At 30.3% G+C, this 21,113-nt stretch overlaps 3 protein-coding genes across 6 annotated transcripts; all 3 read right to left on the reverse strand.

Annotated features, from left to right (window-relative positions):
• Nucleotides 1-38: 38 nt before the first annotated feature.
• On the reverse strand, nt 39-7,762 carry LOC140664695 (uncharacterized). 3 transcript variants are annotated; one of them, XM_072890058.1, is made up of 9 exons: nt 7,651-7,762; nt 6,859-6,939; nt 6,669-6,727; nt 4,035-4,221; nt 3,411-3,784; nt 3,005-3,082; nt 2,732-2,909; nt 2,411-2,655; nt 39-2,328 (listed from the first exon to the last, which is right to left on the reverse strand). In XM_072890058.1, the coding sequence occupies exons 2-9, from the start codon at nt 6,896-6,898 to the stop codon at nt 2,275-2,277; spliced, it is 1,215 nt and encodes a 404-aa protein (XP_072746159.1). In that variant the 5' UTR covers nt 6,899-6,939; nt 7,651-7,762; the 3' UTR covers nt 39-2,274. The 3 variants fall into 3 exon arrangements, with proteins under 3 accessions (XP_072746159.1, XP_072746160.1, XP_072746158.1); XM_072890059.1 differs by having other exon boundaries at nt 6,669-6,801; nt 7,651-7,741; XM_072890057.1 differs by lacking the exon at nt 7,651-7,762 and having other exon boundaries at nt 39-2,121; nt 2,265-2,328; nt 6,669-6,801; nt 6,859-6,925.
• Nucleotides 7,763-9,009: 1,247 nt separating this feature from the next.
• On the reverse strand, nt 9,010-12,311 carry LOC140665077 (uncharacterized). Of its 2 annotated transcripts, XM_072890789.1 has the most exons (5): nt 11,656-12,311; nt 10,882-10,956; nt 9,902-9,988; nt 9,508-9,826; nt 9,010-9,355 (listed from the first exon to the last, which is right to left on the reverse strand). In XM_072890789.1, exons 1-5 carry the CDS (start codon nt 11,713-11,715, stop codon nt 9,030-9,032), a joined length of 867 nt encoding a protein of 288 aa, XP_072746890.1. In that variant the 5' UTR covers nt 11,716-12,311; the 3' UTR covers nt 9,010-9,029. The 2 variants fall into 2 exon arrangements, with proteins under 2 accessions (XP_072746890.1, XP_072746889.1); XM_072890788.1 differs by lacking the exon at nt 11,656-12,311 and having other exon boundaries at nt 10,882-11,310.
• A 205-nt stretch (nt 12,312-12,516) lies between these two features.
• LOC140665078 (uncharacterized) lies at nt 12,517-20,072 on the reverse strand. Its single transcript, XM_072890793.1, has 5 exons — nt 19,854-20,072; nt 14,728-15,024; nt 14,427-14,648; nt 12,826-13,146; nt 12,517-12,711 (listed from the first exon to the last, which is right to left on the reverse strand). The coding sequence occupies exons 2-5, from the start codon at nt 15,022-15,024 to the stop codon at nt 12,625-12,627; spliced, it is 927 nt and encodes a 308-aa protein (XP_072746894.1). The 5' UTR covers nt 19,854-20,072; the 3' UTR covers nt 12,517-12,624.
• Nucleotides 20,073-21,113: the final 1,041 nt, after the last annotated feature.

A 21,113-nucleotide genomic window follows, 5' to 3' on the forward strand; every position in this document is an offset into this window, starting at 1 on the left:
AAAATATATTCTTAGATGTATAAAAGAACAAATGTAAATTAATAATAAATAATTTATTACATTATACGTTTATTAAGATTACATATTATATAGTTAAATTATATATAAGGTTGTTAAGAAAATAAAGTTAAAATATATAAATATAATATAACAATAATATATATTTTATTAATAAATTACTGAGAAAATAAGGTTCTTTAATGTTATAAACAGGAAACTTTTAGAAACTGAATGACTAAGAGCCAAACGCGGATGGTAGTGCGTCGATTTCGCAGAAAGTAATTTTCTTCAAAAAAAAAGTAACAGGCCACATATTTTTCTTGGTATTTACCAGGACCTAATCATATTTAAATTCTCATTTTTGAGAATTTTATAAACCCCTCTTTACCTCCTTTGATACATCTTATTGCTGCATAAATAGTGTAAGTGTATATTACATATAGTTAAAATAATAAAAGTGACCAGAGAGAGCAATATTAAGATGTTACAATCTGATCTGAAAAGTTTTTTTTGTTACAAAATACACATAGTGTTCTATATATGTGGATTATCCTTTTTAGCTGCAAAAACAAAAGAAATTTAATGTAAATTTATTATAATGTAAAATTGAATACGCTTTCAAGTAAACTTTTATATATTATAAAACGCTTTATTATTTATACAACCGAGTATATAACTTTTATTATTACAGTGTGACTGGTTCCTAGAATATGTAGAAAATAAATGCTAATAGTCTGATAAAAAATAAAAGATGGCGTCAAAGCTGTGAATAAATGTGTGAGTAAATATTTAATTAACATCGCTACCGGATTTTTTATTATTCAGAATTGAAAGCTGCGCTATTATTCGAGAACAAAATTAAAATTATTGTATCACAATAATTTTAATTTTTAAAAATTGTCTATATCATTAAATTATACATATATTATATTTATATGCATTGATATATTTTTATACACATATTAGGAAAAATATTTGTTTTTCTAACTTTAAAATTTATTAAATAATATGTGGCAAAAAGCAAATAAATGTGACGCGCATACTTTGTAATATTTCAGTAATTATAAACAGTAGCGCAATGAGGTATTGAGAAGTAACGTAACTAAAGTCGCATTTCATTTAATTCTTAGCAGTGTGAGATATTATTGCTATTTGCATACCGTAACCATTATGATAAAATAATGTTTTATTGGCGCAATAACACTTTCCGTTTACATATAATTATATTTGAATATTTGCAAGTATAATAATAATAGAGTTGTGATCAAAAAAAATACGCCGCTCCATGTTTTTAAAAATATTTCCAAGTTTGTGTTAAATATATGCAAAATATATATGAATAATATATCAGCAGAACTCGTCTTAATTAAAAGACTCGTCTAAAAGATTTCGTTTTAAGAAGAATTCCTCTTAATTCAAAAATAAATCCTTAATAAAAAGATTTATTGTATGTATTGATTATATGCTTAATTATACATAAATTTTCTCGAATAAAAATTTTAGCTCACTACGTGCGTTTGCATTGTACATATACATATGCTTATATAGTCATCAACATGATTATGATTACAAGACTTTATTTTCCGCTTACTGTTTAATTGCTCTTTTAGCATTCCTCTCGATTTTCATGTTATTATCGTTTATTACTATCTTCTGTACCAATCGCATTTTATCTCTTTTATCTCATGTAAATATAATAATGCGGTTGTAGTTAATAGCGAACATTTAATAACGATCATATTTGTGGTTTTATGCTATTCATACTAACAGTGAGCGAGAGGCAAGTAAATATCCAGTCTTGATGAAATATCCTTGAAATTTATATCGCATGACATTCGCGTACCATATATACGAATAAGTAGCATGTAAGTTGTAAAATAATAAAATTAAATTCAAGAGAATATAAATAATTCGTGTCAGAGACAAATTTTTTTTTGCCGTATAAAAGTTTATTAACGTACCTTTTTAAAATGACTCGCAGGTTGAAACAAAGAAATACTACCGCATGTGAAGATACTAGCTGGAATTACAATCTAATCACGTGCTGGGAACCGCAAGGTGGATATCACGCGTGTGTCTGGCATTCGTAAGTAAGGCGGAATAAACATTCGTCGAAAGGAGCTGAATGTACAACGAACGAGAATATTAAATATATTCGGAGGACCTTGCGAAAAACGTGGCTCACGATCTTCGCTCGTGAATATTTTATTGCGCGATAATAGTATCTTCGAATATAAACTATTATATATTATGAGAATACACACGGGAAGTGTCTCAGCCAACGTTGTTTAGCAATTGATTAACAGCGGACAACGTAGAAATTGGAATCTGAGGAGAAAGTGGTGGCTCATTAGAAACTCCGTGAATTCTGCATGATGCAACGCTCATGAGATGATTATACGAAACTTACGTTGAAGATGTCATCGAACAAGGATCCGCTTGTATAAACAGTTTTGCCCACGGCAACCGTTCCACCACCGCCGTCTCCCACTGCGTTGGCATAGAGTCCAGCGACTACGTCCGAAGGTGAGCTTTGGGAATCATCCGCAGCTGTTGGAGCAGCGTAGAATACTTTTCTAGGGGCGGTACGGAACCTCTTTCTGAAGTACCAGCGCGGATATACGGGCTTTTGAACCACTACGGTTGGATTCTTATCTGGTAAAGGGAAGAATTGTTTCAATGAACTAGCGTTCAAGTATATGTACATATCGACTATACGACGATTGCTCACCAACTGTAATTGTATTAAGTGTCTCTACAGGTACAACGGGTGCTACGGGTACTACCGGTGCAGAGGCCACAATGTCTTTTTCAATCGATTTTACGACTGGCACCGTTCCAACCAGACTGACCGATTTGACTAGACCAACTTCCGCCGCAGGAGGAACGACGACTACTGCACGTCGTATCTGTTACGCATGAGAAAAGAAAGACCTTTCTAGTAATTTGTTAATCATTTCACAATCGCATTGTTAGGTAATAATTTCTAAGCTTTTATCATCACCTCTTTGTTTTGCGATTCGACCTTCCCATCTGCAGACGCGTTAACTGACAGCGCGGCAGCTTCAAGCGCCACCACCTTCTGCATTCGATAGATTTATTTTAAAGATGATATATCCCACATTACAATGATATTTGAACAAAGATGATTGTTAGGTTGAGGAATTATCCCCACAACTCGCGAATACGAATTTATATAACTTAAGGCGCTTATATAATTTATTAAGATACTAATTAAGAAACAACGATTATATTCTAAGGAGGTGTGTTAGAAAGAACTGTGTCAATGACTATCCTCGATATCTCGTTTAGATATCGTATTTGAAACCTAGAAAATTATAATAAGTGTTGTATATCCTTCGCTTGTAATAATAAAGCAACTACAAAAAGAACTAGGTGTCGATGAAAACCTCTTTCTCCTTTTGCACGTCTTTCTCCTTCTGCGCTTTCGAACGTATGATCTGTATGTTGGTGCGGCCCTTTGACGGCTTCGTTACGCTCGCAGCTGCATCCGCTGTTGCATTAGTCTCTCTCGTCGTCGCGCCGGATGCACGCCGATTCACATTAGTTTCGTCAGCCGTAGTACCGGCTGCAGCTCCGTTGATTCCTTCTCCGGCAAGACCTCCGCCAAGATGCACGCCGACTCCTGGACCGCCTGGCGTCGCGCCTGCGTATAGGCCACCGGAAATCGGATTCGACGACCGACCACCCAACCTTCCACCGAGACCGGCTGCCGCTTCTGGTCCTCCACGACCGAGTCCAGCACGAGCGTAGAGACCACCGCCTGAAAGTATATCTTGCTTTCATTTCATTGTTTCTTCAACATTTATTTATGTCTTTGATGAAAATTTTATTGAGTTGAGAGATCAAAAAGGATCTTTTACAAAATTTTTTTAAATACGTATTAGATGGGTATTTTGTTATCTGTAATGATGAAGAATGCATCTCCCTTTCTTTCCATTATATTTAATTAATATGATTAATTAAATAATTTAATTAATATAATACTTTGTTTTACTTTTGCAAACACTAACCAAGATTGCCGTCTTCTCCGTTTAATTGACCGCCTAATCCTGCACCCGCGTGCGCACCCCAAGGAGTTCCCGCGCTCGCGTGAAGTCCACCTCCTGTTCCTCGTAGAAGACCGCCGAGTCCAGCTTCAGCATGATATCCAGCAAAGTTCACCCGGATTCCTCCGTTAGTAAATTGGAGAAATGGAAGCTATGACAATATTATTATTTATTTTATTATTTATTATTTATTCTTAATCCTTGCCTTTCGGCTTACGATGGCTTCCAGCTTACATGTTTTACATATAACCATTTCATATCTTGAATTCTATAAACCATATATGTGAGTACGCTTACTAATTCTACCAAATATAATCTAAAAATATATCCCATAAAATAAAATAAAATAAACTAAACTGAAATGAACTAAATAACTCCATAAAAATATAGAAAATATAATAAATATGATATATACCTATATATATATATATATATAAACATCTAAATATAAATATCTATATATACAAACATATACATACATAAACTATATAATCTATAATTCCTTGAAATCAAACCTGTCAATCTATTTTTATCCAGAATTTTAAGTTAAAATCAAAATCCAAATTAAAATTAAAATTTAGATTAATATCACATTTAAAAATTAAAATTAAAATTCAAATTCTCAATTCAAAATCAAAATTCCAAATTCTAAATTCCAGAATCTAAAATCCAAATTCGAAAAACCAAAAATTTACAACTAGCTATGACAATATTGAATCTCTTTTTAAAATCCACTTATCAGAGCTGAGAGTGTTTGACATTAGAATGAAATTATTTTATGTAATTTTGAAACTTCTTCCACAGTGTGTACGAGTTTTTCTAATAATGTTAACTGTGTATCTTTGCACACATTCCATATTTAGAGAGAAAGAGAGAGAAAGAGAGAGAGAGAGAGAGAGAGATTGTAGATGACAATTATAATTATACGTTTTCAATCTCTTCTCTATCGCGAGGCATAAAAATCGATTTTTTTCAGAAATGTGCACGCAAGTGTTTTATTCGTTATGTCGATAACGTTCCGACTAAACTTGAAACTAACTACCGTAACTAACGTTACACAAAGCAATATTTTCCCTCGAATATTTTCACGCTAAATATTACGTAAATAGATTTAAAAAAGATGATACACAGAAATATTTAATATCAGCTTACGAAATTATCTGCGTTAAAATTCGTATAGCGATATTAATTTGAAATGTATATTATATATATTTTTAATGACTAACAATAAGATAAAAAATAAGAAAAATTATTTTAAAATAGGCAAAATAAATGGAAAATATGACTAGAGGTAAAAAATATGATAATTATTTTTAAAAAAGTGTTGCAACATGTTTAATATAACGTGCGGCATTGAAATTAGACAAAAAATTTGTGATAAATGCTATTATTAAACTTGAACTTCTTATTTCTTTCACTTTCATCGCAACATAATTCTCGACGTGAACGATTAAGCTTCATGGTCTTCAAGTTACCTCTTTGGCCAGATCTATAAATAAAGAACATAACTCTCTTGTTTATGACAGATGTTTCTTAACAACCGTTTTATCTTCATCCCGCATATTTTCGCTTTGACAATTAATTGTGACTGTCATAAATTCGAAATAATATGTGTATTCGTTTTTTCAATTTTTGATTATTAATTATTAATTAAAAATGATTGAATCATGTATTAATTAATGTATATATACTTATATATAAATAATAATATTTATAAATAATAATTCAACTTTATGCAACCTTCTAACATTTCCGTACTCCTTTCTCTCATTACACGAGTATTTGATTATCTAACCTCTATCTAAGTCTCTATCTAGCTTAAGTGTAACTCTTTTTCTATAGTATTTTTCCTCTCAAAGTGATTGATCAACTTCTTGTTTGTTAAATCGCACCAGTTTCTGTTTCTCTGTAAACTTAATTATCATTTATGATGACGTCAAAGCTATACTGCGATACGCAGAATACGACCATTCTCGCAATTCCTGGGAATAAAAGAAATTGTTCGAGTTATAATGAAATATATTATACCTGTGCGCTGTTTGTGTCGAAAGATTTGACATAAATAACATTGCAAAAATTATTATTACTTTCGTTACATTATATATACTACAGGCATATAAAAATGTTAATCAAGAGTTAAGTATTGCGTCGTTCGGCGTATTTGATTTTCGTCATCTGCTAGTAACGCGTATGCACATTCACATAATTGTTTGGTTTGAATGTAATAAGTAAGTGGTAGATTCAATGCACAAAGCAACATCTTGGTTCATGATCTACGATCTACGATTATAAATGCGATATACTGACTTTTTTCTCGTTCCATCATACGCATCATGAAATTGTTCGTATCAACAAAATTCAATCTATTACATAATCTTGAAATTAATTATAAAAGCCAACTTGGCATTTGGTTATATAAAAAAATTATATCTTTATATAACTGACAGTATAAATTTTGCTCTCTTAATTCTCCTTCGTATAAATATATGCACTCGCGTTTCCTCCATGATGTAGGAAAATTTACTTTATAAAATGAACTTTTCGTAATATTGATGATAATAATAACGAATTAAAACAAAGTAAACATTTTCTACTCACTGGTCCAGACGATTCTGTAACTGCCGAACTGTCGTCCTGTGGCATTCCATTAGCCAGAGCTATGAAAGCGATAAGCAAGCAGTTAGCTACCTTGCCGAACGACATCTTCGCGTTCACTGACGAAGGATCGAGACTAGTAAGCAGGTAAGCAGTCATTTCTCGGCCTGACCGGAGGGCATCTCTTACTCACCTGCTGCTGGAAGGGGTAAACTCAACGAGATCCGTATCATTCCTTTGGTGAACTGCGATTCCGCTGATTCTCTTTGTTAAACTAGAACGTGAGTGGTGCAGAGTCCAATTAATTTATTCCCTGAACGTTTAAGATGATTAATACTTTAATGAATTTTTTTTTCGTGCAAGTTGATATGATTAATCGTGTAATTTGAAGAAAAATCATCGTATATTTGTAATATACTTTACTTTACTCTTCCTTTGAACAAAAAATAATCATATGCTGGAAAAATTTTCCATCTTACAATTAGTCATTTTTATGTTGAAATAAGAAATCTCTATTCATCATTATTAGCATCCAAGGCTGTCCAATTTAGAAACATAATTTATTAAAAAACTTTGTACATATTCGTTTTTATTGTTTGTTTTTATATTAAAAAAAGTAACTTTGATTAATTGTATATGATGCCGGAAATTACAAGCGCTATTATAATGCAGAATTGAAGCAAATGTTCTAAGTCATTTAAATAGTGCTGAAATGTAAGCTGTTAATTACATTCGATAGTCTTCACATAATAATGAAGAATAAATATAATCTGTTTGGACATTTAATGAGTATTTCATAGAATATTGGTAATAAATAAAAATAAATATTGTAAAGTAATTTAATAAATTTAATGCTTTCTTTAGATGGAATGTTTGATTAAAAAAATTATTATTTCATTGCAATTAAATTTACTTAAAAGTTTTCTTAAAATCACAATATTCAGACCACACATAATTTATACTCACTAATAAAATATTTTGTTACCTTAAAATTTTTTTCTTTGATGTATTTTTGACAACAATATACGTCGATTGTATTGCGATATCTGAATAAGCTGCGAACGTGACAATTTCGCGACTAGTAAAAGACTGACGAGACTATCAACGATTATGTAAGATGACACTATAACGTCATAGAAGAGGTCAACTAATGCTATCTCATTTGACTATTTATTTATTTGAATTTCCGTTATTTATTTGAATATGGCAATCTAACCACTGTTTATAGTTTTCATTAATAATTTTAATTATATTGTTATAACATGATTCTTTTATACGATAAATCTTTAAACGATAAGATTGCAATAAAATAAATTATTTTTAATTTTATAACGTGCTTTTTTATGCATTATGTTTAATTTCTTACATTTGTTTTTTACATCCATTTATCAATAATATATAGCTGAACAGTTTGCTGTACTTTTATAAATTTAAAATTTATACGATATACATATGTATATATTTCAACAATAAAATAAACTTAAAAAACCTGTAAAGTCTGACATAACACATATGATAGATGCTTTTTACATTACAACGCAGAAATAAAACGTGTTCGGCGAAGGTCAAGGTATGACTTCACACATGATGGCTATTTGTATATCCTCATAAAATTTCGTGCTTATATTAATTAAGATCTCTAATGGAATATTATTTTTCGCTATAAATAAATAGAATTAAATTAAAAATTAATTAATGTATATATGCTAAAAGCATATTATATTATACTATCTACGTATATTTGTTTTTATCTCAAAGACTTGAAGAGAAATAGTCGCGATTGTTTGATCAACGGAAATTATAATAGTGTTCTGCACAGCTTCTTTACATTCATTATATTTGTTTTAAGTGTCGTTCGATCGTTAAATAAAATGAGTTTATATCTGAGGTCATGTATGAATCTTTAATACTTAGAACTATTAAGGAATATTGTCATCTGATGTATAATTCATCTTAATTATGATGAATCAATTGCTGTTTTTTATAAAACTGCTTTTACCAATGGAAATATAATAAAGTGCTAGAACCTTGGAAATTCCACAATTATTGTTGAAATACATTTTCACAAGAAATTATACGAAACTTTACATTTTTATCAATTTAAATAAAACATGAAGACAAAAGCAAAAAAAAAAAGTTATAGATATAATGTACATATTGATTATAAATTTCATATATTTTTATTGTGAAAAAATATTTATTTGTGCAAATTGTTACATCAATTATTATATTAATATTATTAAAAATGTTTTATGTTGATTTAGTAAATTTAATAGAACTGTATATAATGAAGAATGCTTATCAAAGATGAAGAATATATCTAACATTATTCTAACATTATTATTTACATTATTATTTACATTATTATCGCACAAATGTTAATTTTCCGTTTCTCGGTGCAATTTTATTTTCTATCGGCGAGTCATCGTGATATTCACCTATCAGTTTGTTCTTAATTTTCGTGATTTTATTCTGAGAATTTACGTCAACGCTTGGATATTTGGGAGGGAGTGTCTGCCTTCTTTCTTGAGGAGCAATCTTATTCTCGATTTTGATAGAAGTACTGGAAGGTCGAGTTCCTTGGAAACTGCCGAATCCAGCGGTCAGCCCATGCCAGCAAAAGGATGTATCCTCATTAATATCCTCATGGACCTCATAGGTATGTTGCGGACGGTTTCCAAAATGTTGACCTTCAACCAACGAAAATCGATAAAAATGATATATTTGCATCTCATTTGCCTAAATATATTCATATTTATATTGCAGTAACGTTGGTAATATATCGTAATATATTGAAATAACTTTTTGCAGTTAAAAAAAAAGAGTCAGCAAAAATAATCACCGTGACTGCCGTGAAGTCCGTGACCGTGTAAACCGTGACTCCCATGAAACCTGCGAATGCCACCTAATTTAGAGTGATGCCCAAATAAAAGATCGGTCCACGCATTTAATCCAAATGGATCTTTGTGATGCCTAACAACTCTCGTCAGTTGCGATTGTGGCTCTTGAATTTCCTGTTTCCGTTTCCTTTTTTCTTCCTTTATGGCCATTAATCGTTCTCTCCTCTCTTGACGATTTCGAATTCTCTCCGTGTTTTGTTGTCTTTGCTGCGTTGTAGTCTTTACAAGTTTGCCGACAGCTTCTAAAGTCGAAACGGGAATCTGTAAATAATTTTTACTAATTATAAAGCTAATCAGGTATTTTGTTATAAATATGAATAATTCTGGATTCGTGACCTTAATAATACTGTCGATTGTCTGTGAATTCTCCGGTGAAAAGACTTGAGCGGCGACGGCAGTTTGCCTAATCGCTGTGATTGGAATCTGCAAGATAGAATTTTCTTTTATTATATTTTTCTTAAACTATATCCAAACTGATATGCCTATTCTTTTCCTCCCTTCGAGGCAAACAATTTTTGTCTAAAACATTTTTATATAAAATTAATATTTAAGAAAATATTTTAGAAGGCTTCTAGAGATTCATCCTGTATATAAAATTACATATATAAAAAAAGTAATTGAAGTAAAATAATTTTAAATATATAAATTTTTTCTTTCTTTCTTTATTTAATAAATTGATAAAATTAAGCTCATATAAAAAGCGCGCGGTGTTTGCTAGTGTTTATAAGAAATTATTTTCTTCTTTAAAGAATTTTGAATAATATTACATTCGTTTAATGACTACAGTTAAATAACGATTATGCAAAAAACAAATATGACAAAAGCGACAATTTTTTTTCAAATAAATTCAGTTTTTGTGTCTGAAGATACATAGAATATATAAATTTCAAAAAAATCCACAAGTAGTTACCGTAAATATTTGTCAGTGAAAAAAAAATAAAGATTTAAACAAATATCAACCACACAGGGAAAAAGTGCAACAATATAAATTTCGAAATTCAACTTGAACACGTTTCATGGGTTTGCATCACTTTTTTATTATGGCTACAAAAGAAAATGATATAATTTAATTAATCAATTCGATAATTGCATCCTCTTTCTTCTCTATAAAAAAAGTAAATTATCAAAGTATTTTTATTCAAATGAGTTTTCACAATTTTTTTTCCCGTTTAACATTTTTTTATATTTATGTAAAATATTATATCTAATAATTTATTTTAATGAATCAATATTTACTGGAATAGAAAACTTTAACTATATATACTATAAATTATTATATTATACATAAATTGTACTATATACTGCAATATACTTACATTAAAGATGTTATCTATCAGTTGACCATTTTGTGCGGATGATTCTTGACGTCGTACTCTGTTGTTCAAGATTTCCTGAGTTACATAAAGAAAGGGATAAATCTCATTTTCTTGTGCGGTAGCGTAAAAATACTTCCGACATATTATTTTTCTCTTGTGTTTAAAGAGAGGAAATAACGCGCTGATTACATGGAAACTTCTTTCTCGAGATAGATACGATAAATACAAAACCCACGCGCACTTTAACCTGCCATCAGACATTGCATCCGAGTGTATATAGGTCCACATAGGTCGTTGCACGCGTAGATGCGGATCTGATACCTAGTGTTTATCGCTTTCACTTTTTGCGAATTGAAAAAATGTCGAATAATCTGTCTTAATATTGGAAAGGTGAATTCATTTTACTGTAATTTTTATTCCGCTTCTCAAGAATAAGTTAAAATTAAAATCATTAAAATATACACGGAAATTTTTTTTTTAATTTTTACACGACTAAAATTTCGACTTCGAATCTATTCTTTTTTTTGGTCCCAGAAAATAAACACAAGTTAAAATAAAATAATATTAGGATAGTATTATATTATTGAAACGATAAAAATGATTAATATTTTAATGGTTATTGAAGCATTATTATATGAAAAATTAAATGCTATTTGTAAAATTTAGCTGATACAAAATATATTAGGTTTGCCATTGCCTTTAAATTAATATAGCTCAACTTTTTTAGGCATTTATATTTTTATCTTAATTTATAATATCAATTACATAACTTACTCCATACGCAAAATTGCCAAATAGAAGAAGAAAGCTGAAAAACCCACAGCACCAAAACATTCTTTCGATATCTCTCACAGAAAATTAAGTACTAATGACCGGCTCCAGCTAGTTTCAACACAAGTCGACGATTGAATCGTGGATTCGGTTCGTCGATCTATAAGGGCTGCCACGAGATCCCACACAAGGCGTCGACCAATCGGGCTTAAGGATTTCACGATTTCCTCCGGACGAAGAAGAAGGTGCTTTCTACTTATTGCAATCACGTACCATATGTATTCCCCGAATCCTTTCGTCCTCTTTTTGTATCGGCCGATTATTCGAATAAACTATTCGCTTCTCCTTTTCTTTATCTTATAACACTCATAAAACTTTAGCGTGGGTTAGCAGCCGAAACAGTTGCGTAAGTCAATATATCGCAGATATATATGAGACGTTGATGGTTTGCTCATGATGCAACCACAAAACCGGGTCTTTTCAGACTGAATCTCGATGCTATTCAACGTCAGTTGTAATTAGGTGTTCATTTCAAATAATCTGAGAGATGACAAAATCGAATCGAAAGTAGGCTATTTTTTTTGGCATAGTTGACAACCAGAATATAAATTACGATTTATTTGAGTTACCGTTATGATAAAATAAAATATAATTATACTAATTGATGCATTTACAATAAAATGTATAATCAAGTATATAAAAAAGAAAAGGAGCCATTTTTGTACTACGTATACATATCTATGTTTTCTATCGAAAAATTATTGCATATTGGATTATTACATAAATGCTTAACAATGCAGATATCATAAATTTAAATATTGGCTACAACATTCAATCTTTGGCTAAGTTATGCAATTATTTGTCATAAATCTGTCCCTATATTATGTACAATTTATTATCTATAACATATTTATATTTTAATATTTTTATTATCATCATTTATTTTACTTTTTTTAATTATTTCTATTACTTTTATAAAGCTTTTGGATTATCTTGCAAGAAAATGCCTATCTGATTTCCAAGATTCTTTTGAAACTCTTTTACAGATATGTCTGATTGCTGAAAAGTAAAAAAATTATTATAATAAATTATTATAAAATAAAATGGTTAAACAACAGCTTGATAAATATATCCAAAATAACCAAAAAAGTAAATATAATAATAAAAACTCACATTCAGAGCATCTCGCCACTCGATATTAAAGAGTCTCAATAACCCACGCCAATTTCTTGATATTAATTCTTGAAAACTATTTCTTGTGAATTTGAAAGGTGCATCAGTTGAGCTCATGGTTGTCGTCGACATTGTCGTTGCGTTAACAGTGCCCAAGTTACTGGACAAATCATTTTGATCATTCGACGGCGTACCGACCGTCGTCGTATCATTTACTTGCAATGTGTTACTGCTGACTGGTTTAGCGGTTGTATCTGGTTCGAAACTTTGGCCAATAAAATCGTTAATTTGTTGAATCGCTGATCGCGTATCGTTGACCGTCTGAAACAAAATTAAGCATCAGTCAAATGTATTAACAAAACCTCGACTTTTCTATTCGACTTCAATAAAAATGGAGACAAGAATTATTTTTGTTCTTTGTATTGAGAAAGAATTATATCCAGCAATTGAGTCAGTCTCAAAAAAATATTATATTTAATAATAATTATAATAACTTAATAACTGTAAAAATTACACAGCTTCATATATGTGGGACAAACTAAAAATTTTTTTTATTAACTGGTGAAATTGTGAGTTGATTTTTAATTATTTCAATACAAGTTTCCAATCTATTATTTTTAATTTTAATTTAACGAGTCAACCTATGTGTCATTTCTTGGCATACTAACCAAAGGAAGAACACATCAACAATTTCTTATAATCAAATTTCATGTTTAATTTTAACCGATTGACTAAATAATGATGTTTAACTTTTCCAGAAATTTTCGTATAACTATTTGTTGGTGTTATTTAATGATAAGTTAATGTACAGTTAAATGGCTTAAAAAACCCATGCTTTTCTCATCTGTTTTTGCGCTGAAGAAGGTTAATGTTAGAATAAAATTTGTGCGCACTAATTACAGCGTTTGGTCTTACTAATATAATACATTTTGCACTTATTTAAACATATTTCGCGCAGAAACATTATCGATTTTCATTTTGAGATGCTTTAACATTAGGGTAAACTCGGATAAGATGGCCATAGTTTTTTAAAATTCAGAAAACATACTTTTATTTTTGTTATTTTTTTAATAGTGTTTGGCATATTATCTTCACTGAAGCTTAAATTACGTAATTATTATCGAAATTAAAAGGAAAATATTTAATATAAATTTTATATTATCAAAATAGTACAACATAAGCATTGGCCATCTTACCCAACTCTTTTAAGGAAAAGATGGCCATAATATTTATAAAAAAATAGTGAAAACGAAAATAAAAATTATAAGTCATGTAACAATTAACATATCTTTATAATATGTCTAACATCGATTACGATAACTTAACTGTAATTTATTCGACGTTATAACAGAATTTAGTGGACAAATGAAAAACTTTGCAGGTAGTGAAAAGTAAAAATATGATATAAGATTCACAATATCGTTATTTCGAATAATGTATGCACTATAAACTACTGTAAATATCGATTATCTTTGGTAATGACTAAAAAAGCGCACTATGTAGCAATTATTGAAAAAATTACAGCCTATGGCCATCATACCCTAGTTTACCCTATATTATATTCGCGACAAACGTTGATTTCGATGTAATATTATTCATACCTCAAAAGCGAGTCTCGCTAAAGTATAGAAGAATCCTGGCCGATACTTGCGAACTTGTCTAACAACCCTTTTGGTTTCTTCAGAGATATTCGTTTCCGCGATAATGCTGTTCTCGACCGTATTCTTCAACTCGACGTCATCAAGTTTGTCGGTATCTTCGGACAACAGTTTATCCAGTACATTTATCTTCCGCATTATCTCTTCGTCGCTTTTTCCGGTGTCCTGATAACGATGTTGCAAGAAACACTTTCTTTTTTAAGAGTTTCTAAATAATGGTATATAATCTGTATTTTTTTCTTACCCGATATTCCGGCATAAATTTTGTCATATTTTCCTTTACATAGGCTTCTGGATACATGTCCTTTGAAATCTCAGATTGTACTGAATTAGATTGATGATTACGATGATAAATGTACTGTGGAAGTTTTGATACATTAGACTGAATATGTTTTTCAGAAAAAACTGGCTCCGATTGATACACGGTGTTGTTGATTTCATAAGGAACCGTGTGTAATTTCTCAGCTATGCTGTAAAGCGGATTAATCAAACACAGAAGCAGCCAACTGGCTCTAAAGGAATTGATTGATGATACGTACATCTGTAAAAAAATATTCATAAGATTAAGAATATATCAGATTAACCATAAATCACAAAAGAAACCAACTGATTAATAAATCAGTAAAGTAGAAATCAAGATGAATTTATAATTAGGAAAATATGGAAGTACATATGTATATATAAATATATTCTAATATTTTAAACAATTATATACATAGGTATATATGTATATATGTATAGTAAAAAAATAATATAAAAGCCATCTTCAAAGTTTAATACAACATAATGAACAGTAATGCAAATATTACATATATTATGTAAACGATGACATAACAGAAGTGAAGATTGTGTTGTTATAAAGCTGTAATTCACAAGATTATCGTACAGTGAGAGTCGGACGATGACTTGGATGCAAGGAAAAGAATCAGTAGTTGTTATATAAGTCGCCAGTGTTCATTTCGTAAAATAAAAGAAATTTGCCAAAATATAAAGTCACGATAAAAAAATTATCTACGTAAATTGGTAGACAAAATTCTTATAATTATATTACAATCAATGATTTATAAATCAGTTAGTACAATTAATTATATAATTTGCCCAATACTTTTCAACATTACTTTCACAAGTATAATTATACGTCAATACTTAGCATAAAAATTTTTAATTTTTTTAAGTAGAAAGAGTTTTATATATGTAATCCGACTTTTTATAATTTATTAAATTATATTATACTCTTGGTCTATGTAGACTTACTTTGATGGCAAAGGCTTTCAAATCAAAATACACATGCTAAAATGTTCTTTTCTTTAAGCGCGTGCACATTGCTTCAAAAATTATTCGACATCCTTAAGCTTCCTTTAACACACACACACACACACACACACACACAATGTAATGTCTCTCGCAGATTTTATATGAAATTTTCACGCAAATCGCTTCACCTCGGGAAACCTTTTCTCCTGACAGCTATCTATGCGTCACTCACTCAGTTTGTCGCGATAAAACAGTCGTTTCTATGACTCGTTCATGCACAATCGTTCGGAAAATTGCCTCCCTTCGGCCTAATACAGCCTTCGTATTATATGTCGATGACTTCCGCTGCCGGTCAAGCATAACTACCGCGGTCGATTACATCGACGATTCGTTTCCAGGAAGATTGTCCGAGAATTTCTACGATCCATTTCGGCCACCTCGCTGTACGTGACACGAACGTAACACGTGCACCGAATTAACGGTCGACCTTATTGAGTATCTTGCAAAATAATGTAGTCCGCTGAATGTCCGACATGTCGCAACGCTTTCAAAATTTCGGACCTCCTGCAGCGCTCGTTGTTTTGCGAATGATAGATATTTCAATGATAGCTGACAGTTGCTAAACGTATATAAAGTATTCGAGCATTACAGCTAGCTATATATACACATATTTAACTGGAATATTGCAATTCACTAGTTAAGAAATATTGGCATAAATTGTTCCGAGTCTTGCAACTAGTACATGACATTTAATGTTGATCGGTGACAGCGTAATTATTTTCAATAACATCAATCAAGAATGTCATGTTGGTTGATTGTGTCACGCGACATAATTTGAAATGGTCGCGCTGCGGTATCTGGAGCCGCACACACGTCACAAGCGCCTGTAATATGGCAAACGAAACTTTCTACTTCTGCGAAATAAATCACACAAAGATTTCAGGTACGATTACGAAAATGCAGGCGTACGTGGCATGATATAAATTTTTCTAAATGGTTTTACCGATTTACCGATTGTGCAAGTTTTAGCGAACTATTTTCTAACACAAGTTTCACTCTTCTTTTGCATCTTGCCATCTTCTTTATGTATGGAAAAGTTTTATTTAGAAAGAATACGGCTTCTTTTCTACTATTCGAAAGAAACGCTAAAATTATAAATAATTATTAATTATTATAAATCATTATAAATTATAAATAATTAAAAATACGTAGAGTTTCATATAACCTTAACTTTGCTAGATCTTTTCTAATTAATTTGTCATTAAAAAAAAAAAATAAAAATTTATATTATAATGAACTTACATAAAATTAATTGAATACAATTTTGTCATCTATTTCGCTGTTTGAAGTTTCATTCGTGAGAAGCCGCTTTTCTTTAATCGATAAGTGCAACTTGAAAACTACTTATTCTTGCTTCGTCATTGCCTTGTTAGAAAAAATGCAAATTTATTACATAATTAAAAATTAAAATTAAAGTCGCGAACACGCTAAATGTCGACACTATTGCAACTATTCTTCACCATTTGTTATTTGACACATATATATAAAGCACAACATCGATAAGCTTGCTGTATTTTTCTTCGGTCACAAATGCACAATATTAAACCACTAAAAATGTCCATAGGTAATCATTAGATTCACGTCCTCTTGCACGGAGATCGACAATCGCAGTACTTCACCGTTCATGTCTTCGAAAACCTGCTCGGGGCTCAGATCCACGTGGACTACAGTACATAACAACTTCCATCTTTCACTTTCACTCTTCGTAATCATATACGTAATCAAGATCAGTTCCGTTATAATCATCGTATCGTAGTACGTGTATCTGATTGTAATTGTGTAAATTGTTCCGTATGACAGCGATGCTGCTAATTCCTTGTCCGTTCTTTAATTTTCAGTATTTACGTGACTGAAGAATTGAGAGAGATAAAAAAAATTTTTTTCACAAGTGAGACTGTTTAAAAAAAGAAATGAGAGTCTTTTAAAAATCTAAATTGTTTACAAAACAGTAGATTTTGATAAAAAATGGTTTAGATGTCATGTTATATTTTTACAGTTATTTTCTGATCAAGTTTTATTGATGCGTGACACGCTCCGATTACCAGGTGCTAATTATCTCACTGTGAAAGGTATTCGCGAAAAGGAAACTGACGTATTTATTTACATTGAAAGGTTCTACGTGCATCGATCTGCAAAAAATTTCTCTGTTATGAAAACCGTTACCAAAATCTTTCAACTCACAATAATCATGATGAACTCTTGCGTGACATGTTTTTACGGCGTAAAAGAAAATAATAGCAGTCAAGAAATACGGAACTTCAATTATATTTGATATTTAATAAAATATACTGTAACGATTTTCGCGTGTGCGCAATGCAAAAATAATAGTATTTACATTTACTTAGATTACAATAATTGATACGAGTGGCAAATATTAGGTTTCATTGCGACTTGACGTAAAATTTCGTTTGACGAAATATAGATGAAGTTTTACTGCGAGTATGTAACATACAAGTACATCTTTTTGTATATACTTGCCTTACGTAATAAGCGTGTCCTCGGATGTCAATACTTACTTAATGTGTGATATATGTCTACATATATCAATATATTCTTGTCTATTACTTGTCTATTGTTATCTATATATTTACTATTATATTATTACTTATCTATTGACATTATATTTAACGTAATTTTTTTATTTACTTTTAAAGTAAAACAAAACAAAGCTTTGATTTTAAGAACATATTCTTACTTCTTTCTGTTGAATGCGTTAAAAAATTATTTGCAAAAATAATTTTTTTGATTATTCATGCTATATATTAAATATTATTTAAAGTAATGAATTAAAATAGTTTAAATTAAGGTAAAGTAGTAAGCCACTGATTAAGAATGAGAAATAACAAATTTGCGAAAATAATCGCAGTCATTTATAATCAATAATTATACATATGTAGACAATATACGCAAAATTCTGTTACGGTTTAATTTGTCTTTTTCTAAATCGTAATTACGAAATCTATATGTGTAAAAAACCGGTTAATGACGACTCGGCCTTGACACGCTGAATTCGGAACATTGCGTTAACAAGGAGAGAGAGAGAGAGAGAGAGAGAGAGAGAGAGAGAGAGAGAGAGAGAGAGAGAGAGAGAGAGAGAGAGAGAGAGGATAATTAAATATCTTTCACATAATGTAAGACTTGGCAATTACATTTAGAAACGTTAAAAGATTTTGAAACTAGTTTTTTAATAACACTATTATAGGAAAATATTCCACATTTTTCCAGAACAACTACAAGAAACTACTTTCAGATCAGATATCGTTTTATTTCTGAAGAACATTGACTTTAGTAAAAACCTTGTTGTACTTCTAGTTGTGTGTGCGTGCGTGCGTGCGTGCGTGCGTGTGTGTGTGTGTGTGTGTGTGTGTGTGTGTGAGAGAGAAAGATAGTCAGTACTTATTTCAATTTGTTACAGAAATCTGCAATTTAATATAAAACTACAAAAACATAAAACATTATATAGAATTATTGTTATTATATTATGGTATACTATTGCAGTAATTATATATATAATAATGCTACACAATTGTTGCAGATGAGTATGCTATTTGAGTAAAATATTGGATGACTTTAATTTCTTTAACCAAACTTATCAGAATTTTGTTAAAAAGTAATTAGATTTTAAAATATAAATTTATGTAATTTTAAAATATAAATTTCAAGCAAACCTTATAAAAGAATACAAATTTTTTAATGTAAATTATTAATCGATTATTGTGGAGCCAAATTGCACAAAGATAGATATTAATATAATGCAATGTTCAATTAGATATGAAAATATGACAAATATGAAAAATATTGCATGATAGCTATATTAGCTGAATTGATCCAGTTCAAATGTGTTATTTCACGCGAGAATACAAAGCAATATTTTTTATAATATAAAAATGAATGCGTTTGAGAGAGAAAGCGTAGAAAATTTTTTTAAAATAAATGCAACTAGAATTATTTAGGAATTGTATCTATATTTAATTTAGATATTTATAATTTAATATTTATTATAGATATATAAGAGATGGAATATATTGAATATAATTAAAACATTAATTATCTTACCTTTGATCTTATCTTATACTAGATCCTATTGAATAAAAATAATCTCGGACGAAATAGATTGTTAGTTCGTCCACTTTTTATGCTTTATATTATTATGCACTATTAGTTTTACACTACAATGTCCGTGTTCACAAGTTCACAGGGCACAACTTTTCGCCGACGAACACGGCGGATAAATTTATGAAAACAAGTGCATCTTGCTGAACGGCAGAACTCGCACTAACGAGATGAGTTTCTTCCACTGCCTGATACCTCGAGAATCGGCTCCGAAGGTCGTCAACATTTTTACGACATATCTTACATATTCTGGTATAAACAGAACAAATCAATGAAATTTATATACAGTTCCGTTTATTATTAAACAAAGTTATTAAACATTTTTTTGCCTAATATACACTTTCGATATTATTATTTCGATGATTAGGCAATCGTCGGGATTTCATTAAGTAATCGTGATCAGAAACAAATGCAAATGCAAGTCATAGCATAAAGTTAATGTCCAACAATATTACTTATATTTATTATCTATAATCAAATTGTGCCCGTAGGCAAATAACACAACATATAACAGATAAAAATTATGCAGGTATTTGCAATAAGCAGAAGAGAGTTTTATCTTTGTTTTTTATCTTTCTCTCTCTCTCTCTCTCTCGTTTAGGAATGTTATATAAAACAAAAATAAAATTTAAGAAACTAAAATTCATTAAATTAAATCTGTTAAATAATTCATATAATTTTTTTACAGCACATTTCGCAAATTAATTATGTTTATTGATGCTTTTTTATAGACATCTATTAATAATCTTTATTTAAATCATGGATTATATAAATGCATCATCGCTCCCATCGCTTGTATGTCAGACTTCTTTGCATTTTTTCACCTACATTCTTTCCAACGTGCATAACGTCCTCTGTCGCAATTCTTTCTCGAACTTTGCACGCCGCTATGTTACATGACCCTCATTGACTTATTCATCAAAAAGAAAATCGTAGGTCGCTGATCTAAGAGTCTATTAAATAACGGATTTTCCCGACTACTTTTGTTTCGACGAAATAAGTGTAAAATGATAGAGAGGAATTTTCTTGTAAAAATTCTCAGGACAGAATGAATAATCAAACACATGTTTTCTTCTCTGATATAATTGGGGAGGGGGGCGCTATCTAGTAAATAATAAGGTATTATTGAAAAAATGTAAATGTTGTTGAACTTAAATGAAAATATTTTAATTCAATATCTTATTTGTGAGAAAAAAATTATTT

The sequence above is a fragment of the Anoplolepis gracilipes genome, chromosome 4, assembly GCF_047496725.1.
Source record: "Anoplolepis gracilipes chromosome 4, ASM4749672v1, whole genome shotgun sequence".
Classification (NCBI taxonomy): Eukaryota; Metazoa; Arthropoda; class Insecta; order Hymenoptera; family Formicidae; genus Anoplolepis; species Anoplolepis gracilipes.

Bases quoted from the DNA above. Each gene is read 5' to 3' on its own strand.
- LOC140665078 (XM_072890793.1), bottom strand. From the start codon at position 15,024: ATGTACGTATCATCAATCAATTCCTTTAGAGCCAGTTGGCTGCTTCTG. The intron at 13,147-14,426 runs GTATGAATAATA...ATTTTGTTTCAG, and splicing joins TAGCGAGACTCGCTTTTGAG to ACGGTCAACGATACGCGATC. The intron at 12,712-12,825 runs GTGAGTTTTTAT...TTTACTTTTCAG, and splicing joins AGTGGCGAGATGCTCTGAAT to CAATCAGACATATCTGTAAA.
- LOC140664695 (XM_072890059.1), bottom strand. From the start codon at position 6,773: ATGTCGTTCGGCAAGGTAGCTAACTGCTTGCTTATCGCTTTCATAGCT. The intron at 3,785-4,034 runs GTTAGTGTTTGC...ATATACTTTCAG, and splicing joins CGGAGAAGACGGCAATCTTG to GCGGTGGTCTCTACGCTCGT. The intron at 2,329-2,410 runs GTAAGTTTCGTA...CTTTCTCCTCAG, and splicing joins TGTTCGATGACATCTTCAAC to ATTCCAATTTCTACGTTGTC.
- LOC140665077 (XM_072890788.1), bottom strand. From the start codon at position 11,169: ATGTGGACCTATATACACTCGGATGCAATGTCTGATGGCAGGTTAAAG. The intron at 9,989-10,881 runs GTAAGTATATTG...TCTATCTTGCAG, and splicing joins TGATAGATAACATCTTTAAT to ATTCCAATCACAGCGATTAG. The intron at 9,356-9,507 runs GTGATTATTTTT...CGTTGGTTGAAG, and splicing joins CGGACTTCACGGCAGTCACG to GTCAACATTTTGGAAACCGT.